Below are 8957 nucleotides of genomic sequence, written 5' to 3' on the forward strand. Positions count from 1 at the left end.
GGGCCTCGCCGAGAGCCAGGCCCGGCCCGGCAGCGAGGCTCAGCCGGCCGCGGGGGCCCGCGGGGGCGCGCCCCCCCAGGCCGGCGAGGGCGAGACGGCCCGGCCCGCCGCGTCCGAGTCCGGCCTGAGCCTGCTGTGCAAAGTCACCTTCAAGTCGGGGCCCCACCCGCCCCCCGCGCCGGCCCCGGGCCCCCTGGCGGCCAAAGCCCCCCTCGGGGCCGGAGGCGGCGCGGGACTGTTCGCCTCCTCCGGGGCCATCTCGTACGCCGAGGTGCTGAAGCAAGGGCCCCCCCCTCCCGGAGCCACGCGACCCTCGGGGGAGGCGCCTCGCGCGGCTCAGGAAGCGGAGGGCGGCGATGGAGACGGCGAAGGGTGCCCGGGGCCCCCCGCGGCGCCCGCTCCCCTCGCCCGGGCGCTGCCACCCCCCCCTTACACCACCTTCCCAGGTTCGAAGCCCAAATTCGACTGGGTGAGCCCCCCCGACGGCACTGAACGGCACTTCCGATTCAATGGGGCCGTCGGGGGCATCGGGACCCCCCGGCGGCGCGCGACCGCGCTCTCGGGGCCGTGGAGCTCCCCGCCGCCGAGGTCAGGTCAGGCCCACGCGGTGTCAGGGCCCCGGAGGCCCGCCCCCGCCCTGCTGGCGCCGCCCATGTTCATCTTCCCAGCGCCCACCAACGGCGAGCCCGTCCTCCCGGGGCCTCCCAGCCCGCAGACACCTCCACTGCCACCGCCGCCGCCCACCCCGCCAGCCACGCCGCCGCCGGTGCCGCCGCCGCCCGCGCTCCCGAGGACGCCGACCCTGGTGGCCCGGCCGCCCACCCCAGGCCCCGGCCACGCGGAGTCGGCTCTGGCTCCCGCCCCCGCCGCGGCTGCCGACCTGGCCCCGGCCACACCCCAAGTTCCAGCAGCGGCTCCCGCTGAGCCGTCACCCCCGGTGCCCCAACCCATCAAGATTCGCACACGCAGGAACAAAGGTCCCCGCGCGGCCCGGGCTGTGCTCCGTGAAGAAGGGACATCTGGAGACGGCCCTCGAGAAGCCGGCGCGGCTCCCGTGACTGACAGCAGCAGCAGCAGCGGAGCGGGTGGCGGGGCCAGCAACGGAGCCTCCGCAGCCGGGACCCCTAACAAGGGCGCAGCGCGCCACTGGCCGCCCTTCGAGGTGCTCAACTCGTGTCCCTGCAAGTGTTACTGCCGCCATCAATCCCGCCACCGTCGCCTGCCACGCAACGTGTCTGCCTGGTGAGGGAGCCCGAGGAGCGCGGGGTGCAGGGGACCCTCCAAATTCCTGCACCCATTCTCCCCGGATATAAGACTCAACACTGTGGCCTCTTGACTCAACCCAGCTGAACCCCAGGAGCCTTGACCCTTGGTCCTTATTCTCCGTAGCCTTCCTGCCGTCCTGACCCTATGAACTGCCTTGACCCTGTCCCCGGGCACTAAGGACCAGCTCTATAGTTTTTCAGAGATGGGGGTTGTCTTTCTGGAAGCTCAGGGTGGAGTCAATTAGTAGGCCTCCAACTTTCCCCGGTCCAGGCAAACGGCCAGCTTTCCACACTTCATTCCAACCTCACCTCTCACCTACCCCAGACCAAGGCTCTGGCCACTAGAGTGGATGTGGCCCAGTCTTCTGGCTGCAAAAGCTTTCCCAAGAGCGGACAGCAGCCCTCTCCTCCTCTGCTGGATGTGGTCGCCCGGTGCTGGCTATGGACCCTGGTCTCCTTAGGGGGCTCAGCCAGGCAGGGCTCCTCCAAATGCCCCCCGGGGACCTGAGAGCCTTCAGGGTTGCCCTTACGCCCGTGGGGGCAGTGGCGTGTGGAGCCCACAGACACCCTGTCCACTCTCCCTCCTCCCAGGCTGAGCACACCCACCAACCACCTGAGCGAGCCACCCTGGGTGGCAACCGTCAAGCTGGCTGGCTCCCTGGTGGCCGGCCTGGAGCGCTACGACCTGCAGGCCACCCATTCCACCTGAGCGCGACTGCCCAGCTCCCCCTGCCTCCCCTTCCTGGCCAATAAAGTGCCCAGTCTACACAGCTTGAGCTGCCTATCCACTACACTGGGGGGGTGGGGGGAGCTGAGGGGCACAGCCAGGCTTCCTTTAAAGTCCCAACTCCTTCCAACATGATGCCAGCCCAAAGTGCTGCTAAGTGAGCATCCATCCAAACAGAGGCCCCTTTGTAGTCAGGGCTGTGCCTGAGCCAAGGTCACGGGTCACTCAGGAGGGGTGGTGAGGACAAGCAACTGGACAACGTTCTTGAAAACCCCACGGTGGCTTGGCTAGGCTGGGTCTAAGTCACAGCTCGAGGCGGCCAGACTGGGCATATTCACCTCAGGACCCGTAGCATTCATTACAGAGTCCTCAAACGGGAGCCCACAGACAAGGTCAGTTTCGCAGAGCACTTTAAAAAATATTTAATCCACGGCCAACATCTCAGAATGGAGACACATAGGTGCTTCACTAAGAGGAACACCCAAACACCAACAAAGCACCGGCAGCTGGCTGTGGGCCACTGCGCATATGCCTAAAACCCAGGGCAACGGCCGCTGGGCAACACAGCCCCAGGAAGCCCAATGGGCCCCAAACCCTCAAGTTCTCCCACCGTCCCACTGGGGAGACTGGGCCCATAGAGGTTAATCGCCTTTATTGAAGGCCAGCCTACACTGGGGTGTTGGGACTAGCCATGTCCCGCCCTGGCCAAGGCTCAGACAATCATCTCCAGCTGCCGGGCATACTCGATGACCTGTTTGGCCAGCTCGGTAGAAGGGATGGTGGTGTCCTCTGGCTTCTGCTGCTGGCTGGCAAAGCTGTAGTAGTTGTTAGGGCCTAGGACCCAGCCTCGCTGAGGAGAGAGAGGAGAAATAGCTGGGTGAGCCTACAGGCTTGCTCCCCACCCCACATAGCCACCCATTTTGCTATGGCTCCTTTCTTCACGGGGCACTGCTACCAGATTAACTGGAGGCAAGGAATGTCACTCGGTGCCTCGGTTTCTCCAGGTCCGAGATGGGCACACCACCCTGCTCCTCTATGGGCCTACTCTGGGGACTATTTGGCCACAGTAAGTACTTGACAACTGTCACCATCACTCTTCAAATTCATCCCTTTGGCGCTTAGGCCACTTGGCTGGCCTGACGCCTCCGTCTGCTCCTGCCTCCTCCCCTGCCTCCTGGACACCAAGGTCACAATGCCGCAGGAGTCACCCCACCCCACACCCCCAGGGTCACTGCTCTACCCAAGCGAAGCAGTGTCATAGACAAGCTGCTTCTAAGAATTCTAAGAGCAAAACAAACCTAAGAGGCTGGGCACCCCCTGCCATGGAAAGACCAGCAAGCTCAGACAGACTGAGCCACTTGCCCGAGGTCTCACAACCGGATTTAGCTGTGGGCGGCGCTTGTCCTCCTAGACTACCCACACTGCGCACTAACACTGCTGAGACGGGGTCCCATGGCTCCATTCCCCCACCCCGATCCACAGCACAGCCACCTTCTTGGCGTAGTCTGTCATCTTCTTGGGCGTGCTGAAGAACAGGATCCGGGTAGCCTCAGCAAAAAGGATTTTCTCATAGGCCTTCTCGATGCACCCCGCGATTTCATCCCTGTGGAAGGCGACAGGTCTCACCACGGAGCGCGTCCCAGGCCATCCTCCCAGGACTGACTCCAGCACTGAGGGTTACAAAGAACTTGACCAGTCAGTCACAAAGGGCCATAATGGCCCGGCAGCTCAGTCTCTGAGGGAGACTCTTCACACAGGAAACCATCTTCACAAGTCTAAAGGAGGTTCTTGTGGAAAGGAAGAGAGTCCCTCTGGCATGCCTGACACAGGGCTCAGCTCCCAGTGTCGCAGAAAACCAGGAGTGCTGCTGCGCGCCTGGAAGCCCCGCACTTGGGAGGTGGAGGCAGGAGGGACAGGTCCATGGCCAGCCTTGGCTACATGAAACTCTTTCTGAATACCCCAACACCAACCTCACGGCTGGAGTGCAGCTCAGCAGCACAGCACTCGCTTAGTTTGCTCCAGGTTCTGACTCGACGGCCAGAGGGGGAAAATACACTATGAAAAACACCCAGGCACCAATCACAGCACCCAGAAAGGGCGGCATTGGGGGAAGGGCAAGGATGGGAAGTCTGGGGCCCAGAGCCCACATACCTGATGGTATCCAACAGGATGTCAATGAAGAAAGTATAGCTTTCGGCAGGGATGTTTCCCTTGGCCAGGAAAACCTTGTTGTAGCTACCCTCCATCAGGTACTGCCAAGGCCAAGAAAGGAGGAAGAGGATGAAGGCAGCACAAGGCTCCTGCTCCCTTGGTGCCTCCCAGTCCCTGCTCTACCCCACACCGTCCACCACTTAGTCCACCCATGCCAGGGGGCTGGGCTCCTCCTCCTCCTCTTCAGAAAACCTACCTGGCGAATACACTCGCCCTGGCGGTCTATTCTGAGCTGACACACGACCACCTCTTCTCCAACTCTTAAGGAGAGGCCAACCCCTGCCCCACACACCTCAACTGCAGCGCCTACCTGCCAGAGCCGCCGCCCTCACAGCTACGTCAGAGGCCTCAGCGCCACCCAACTCCCTAAGCTTGGCCCCCACAGCTGCACCCAGGCTTCCCCCTGGCTCCACTATCTTTGCTCCTCTTCTTTGCTGCCCCTCAGATATGGCGGGCAGGTGTGAGCCTCTGCCAGATGGTGTCTCAGGCCTTTCAGATCCTCTCTGACCCCCAGGCCCAGGTCCCAGTAACAACGTCTATCACACCACACAGGCGTCTCATTCTCTCGGCACCGATCAGCCTCCTCCCCTCCCCTTCTCTAGATCAGGGGTTCTATCTGTTTGATTCCCGTAACGTGAAAACCTACCCTGATGCCTGGAACACATCTGTTTTGCTGGTTGGTGGATTAAAAATGGCTGATCCTTCTTCCAGGAAACCCTCTCCAAGGTCTGAGCTTGCTAGCACCCACCTCAGCCAGGGCCCCAAACCCCGCCCAGCCTTACCTGCTCGAGGGACACAGGGTGCTTAATGTAGACATTGGTCTGGATGTCCTTGGCAGGCAAGCGTTCTAATTCTGTGTGGAACTCAGCCACTCGGTTCTGAGACAGCAGGAAGAGGAGGTTGAGGCCCAGGAGCTGGTGCATGTAGGCTGACTCAGGAAGCTGCTCCCTGTAAGCCAGGGAGTGGAGGGGACCAAGGTTAGGAGGTCCTAGGAGCTAACCGAGTGACTTTATCTCCCTTCCAGAATCCTTACAGCTACTTTCAGGAGTTCAGACGAGTGACGTACAGAGAGGCAAGAGAGGCCAGAGTCATGGACCAGGCGAGGTGCCTCACTGCACAGTGGCTCGGCCTGTCTCCAGCTGCTAAGGAGCTGTCACCAAGCAACCACACTGTAAGGGCAGGTTCAGTAACTGTAAGAGAACTAAATGGTCTACCCTAGGCAAGGCCGTAAGAGCAGCATCCAGAGGGCGGGCACCCACTAAGAGGAATGTCTACATGAGCAAAGCGCTTGGCTCCATCCCCAGCGCTGCCTAAACCAGACATGTGGTTGCACACCTGTAACCCCAGCCAAAGGGAGGTAGAAGCAGGAATATCAGAAATTCAAGACCAGAAGGGGTACACGCTGCGCTCTCAGCCATCTTGGGGCACAGGAGACAGTCTCAGAAGCAACAGCTGGGCATGGTGGCTCATGCTTTTAATACCAGCACTCAGGAGGCAAAGGCAGAATGACAACACATTTTGAGGCCAGCTTGAACTACATAACAAAACTCAAAAACAGCCAGGCAGTGGTGGCTCACACCTTTAATCCCAGCACTCCAGAGGCAGAGGCAGGTGGATCTCTGAGTTTCTGGCCAGCCTGGTCTACAGAGTGAGTTCCAGGACAGCCAGGGCTACACAGAGAAACCCTGTCTGGAAAAACCAAAAACCAAACAAAAACACTACAACAAACAAACCAGCAGGGGGCAGCACCGTATAAACTCTCAGGCAGGTGGCCCACCTGAACTCTATCTCAAACAACTGGCTGCTATGGACATGTCAGTTAGAGCAGCCAAGGCCAGAGCACTGGCAGATGAAGGGCAACAAGATGAAGTGTACCACGCTGTGTAGAGGAACACAGAGCAAAAATATATAAAGGAAATCAGATTAGAGGGGCCGAAGAGATGGCTCAGCAGTTAAGAGCGCCAGCTGCTTAAGAGCTCAGCACTTCAGAGGTCCTGAGTTCAATTCCCAGCAACCACATGATGGCTCACACCCATCTATAATGGAATCAGACGCTCTCCTCTGGTGTGCAGACATACAGGAAACAAAGCACGTATTTTATATGTGTGTGTGCGTATATACACAAGTAACTCTTTAAGAAATGGTTTAGAAACTTACAGAAATGGATCACACAAACCAAGTGGACTACATAAACCCAGTCTCAAGATCTCCAAGTCAAGCCTCTGTCCTCCAGCTTCTGGGGACCCAGCTAAGAACAGCAATGGTCCCCAGCTGAAGAAGCCAACCAGAGGTAAACGAGCTACCAAGTAAGCAGCCCTCCTCCCCGCTCCAGTCCCCTACCAAGAGACCCAACCTCACTTGTAATCAAAGTAGTAGCACTTGAGCTGGGCCATGTAGCGCTCAAAGGAGGGGATGTCCTTGCAGAGGATGCTCCACTGGGCCCCGATCTCCAAAATGTCACCTGCGAGCAAGGGGGAGGGCCTTTCAGGAGGTGACTGGAACCCCTCCGCAATCATCACTGCCTGCTCATTCCAGACACCTCCCGCCCCCACCCGTCACCCTCACTGGCCCTGGTGACACTCACGGGCCAGAATGAGCTGCTGTTTGGTCAGTTTGCTCCCTGTGGTCGGCAGGAAATTGAGCTCCAGCAGAACCAGCTGAAGGGAGGAACACGGATGAGACTTCAAATACGGATTACTTACATTCTCTGTACTTGAAAAGGGAGCGTGCAGGCATCTGAACTCCCACCAACTGCTGTGAGATTAAGAGAGTCAGTACTTGTAAAGAGCACAGCACAGGGCCTGAGCACACTGACAGGACCAACTGGATTACCTCATCGTACAATTACTGAACTCTCCACTGCGGGCCTTACCCGGTGCAATCACAGGTGGGGAGACTCGAATGATCTCACTTCCTCCTGTTGTTATTTTTAGCTTGTTTTGGGTTTCTGTTTTGTTTGACACAGACTCTCCCTAGGAGGCCAGTGTGGCCTAGAGACGGAGATTCCAAGTGTGGGACATCTGGGAAGACCTTCCCCAGCACACTGCCTGAGAAAGGGTAACTAGGCTGGGCCCGATTTTTGTCAGAGTGTGGCAAACCGACTTTCCCCTTCCCCCACACCAGCCCAGACACCATTCCCTGGTAAACCCGGGGACATCTTTTGTTGTTCTGTCACAGCAGCGCTACACACACCGAGACGAGGTCTCTGTGTCGCCCCAGGCGTCTTGAGCTCGCTGCTGGAGCCCAAGCTGGCCTTCCAGACACTTGCCTGTGTTTACAACCGAGCCTCACCTTCTCCCGGGTTCGCTACGGCCCCCAACTGTTACCGGTGGGCCTCTTCACCCGGTGGCATCCCGGCCGCTGCTCTCTCTCCGCGCGCCTCGGCACCACACTCCCTCGGCACCCGTCAGCTCAACCCCGTCCTCTCCCCATCCCCTCGTTCTACACTAGGTCGGCCTGTTCCCACTCCCGCCGCTCCAAGCCCCTCAACCAGTCCTTCCACCCGTGGGGGCCGCGTTCGGTCCGCCCGGCCTGGCTCTCGCTCCTGAGCCGTCCGGGCGCCCCTTCGGCTGCCCCGAAGCTCGCTCTCTCCATCCCTCGGCCCTCTCTACCGACCGTGAGCTCCTGTCGCCTCTCCTCAGGCAGCAGGCGTCGGGACCCGGCGAGCCCTACCTTCAGGCGGCCCAGCTCCTCCCCGCATTTACTCAGATTCGGGCTCTTCCGGTTCCACTCGTCCTTGAGCTGCTCGTACATGCCGGCCGCTGCCTGCAGGATGCCGCCCGGGGTGGCCGCGGGCCCCGCGCTGGACACGCCGCCCGTCCCGTTCACCGTAGCCGCCGCGGCCGCCATCTTCCGTGATGCGGCACAGCGCCGGGCTGACTTACGGCAGCGACGCCGAGGAACGCCCTCCCGGCGGAAGTGAGGCCGGGAGGCGGAGCCCAGGGCGGGAGGCGGAGCCCAGGGCGGGAGGCGGAGCCCAGAGCGGGAGGCGGAGCCCAGAGGCTGCCAGCCGCCGGCCGACGCGGGAGGACCGCCGCAGCTCTCTGCGGGCGCCTTCTCCGCCCGGCCCTCGAGGAGCATGTCGGAGCTCCGCCTCCGCTGTCATTCAAAATGGTGAACGGAAGTCGGCTTGTTCCAACTGAAAAATGAAACCCACGGTGCCCGCCCGCTCCCTTAGCCAATATGGCCGTCCTGGCTTCAGCCTGTGGACTTTCCATCTTAAAGGTAACCTCTCCGAGCCAAGAGGTGGCGATGTGGAGCCATTTGGAAAACTGTCAAGGGTCACTGCATAGACAGGCTGTGAGAGGACCGGCAGGTGGGATTTAAAATTAGGTCGCTCATCAGGGCATCATTATTTTATTTTTGAAATTAAAATATAATCATGGGCCGGGTTGGTGGCACACGCCTTTTATCCTAAGCGCGCAGGAGGCAGAGGCGAGCGGATCTGTGTGTTTGGGGCCAAGCTGGTCTACATAGTTCCAGGATAGCCAGGGCTACACAGAGAAACCCTGTGTTTTAATGTTATATATAACACAATATACATTATATGTGTGTATATATAAATTACAAAAGCTGGGCAGAGTGGCTTAGCACTTAGAAGGCAGAGTTTGAGCCCTGTCTGATCTATGCTGGGAGTTCCAGGACATCCAGGTTTACATTAAAAAACATTGTTTCAAAGAAAAAAAAATATTAAATATATTTAAATTATAATATATATTCTATAACATAATTTATATATGTGTGTATGTGTATAA

The 8957-nt window shown here is 59.2% G+C and overlaps 2 protein-coding genes across 2 annotated transcripts in view; one reads left to right on the plus strand and one right to left on the minus strand.

Moving 5' to 3' along the window:
- Positions 1–2029, plus strand: part of Ggn (gametogenetin) — a 3078-nt gene extending 1049 nt beyond the window's left edge. Inside the window, exons 2-3 of the mRNA XM_055594689.1 lie at positions 20–1242; positions 1857–2029. Coding sequence (XP_055450664.1) covers positions 20–1242; positions 1857–1974 — 1341 coding nt within the window. The 3' untranslated portion in view covers positions 1975–2029. The remainder of the gene's footprint in view (positions 1–19; positions 1243–1856) is intronic.
- Positions 2030–2398: 369 nt separating this feature from the next.
- Positions 2399–8298, minus strand: Psmd8 (proteasome 26S subunit, non-ATPase 8). The gene is made up of 7 exons (XM_055594795.1): positions 7876–8298; positions 6788–6860; positions 6562–6664; positions 4986–5151; positions 4144–4244; positions 3484–3595; positions 2399–2842 (listed from the first exon to the last, which is right to left on the minus strand). The coding sequence occupies exons 1-7, from the start codon at positions 8281–8283 to the stop codon at positions 2705–2707; spliced, it is 1101 nt and encodes a 366-aa protein (XP_055450770.1). The 5' UTR covers positions 8284–8298; the 3' UTR covers positions 2399–2704.
- Positions 8299–8957: the final 659 nt, after the last annotated feature.

This window comes from Psammomys obesus, unplaced genomic scaffold, assembly GCF_907164565.1.
Source record: "Psammomys obesus unplaced genomic scaffold, mPsaObe1.curated_primary_1811, whole genome shotgun sequence".
NCBI lineage: Eukaryota > Metazoa > Chordata > Mammalia > Rodentia > Muridae > Psammomys > Psammomys obesus.

What these genes read in the sequence shown, in the direction of transcription:
- Psmd8 (XM_055594795.1), bottom strand. Translation starts at nt 8,283, where the DNA reads ATGCTCCTCGAGGGCCGGGCGGAGAAGGCGCCCGCAGAGAGCTGCGGC. An exon ending in ACAGCAGCTCATTCTGGCCC is followed by an intron (nt 6,665 to 6,787) that starts GTGAGTGTCACC and finishes CCTTGCTCGCAG; the next exon opens with GTGACATTTTGGAGATCGGG. An exon ending in TGCTACTACTTTGATTACAA is followed by an intron (nt 5,152 to 6,561) that starts GTGAGGTTGGGT and finishes CCTGGCTTACAG; the next exon opens with GGAGCAGCTTCCTGAGTCAG.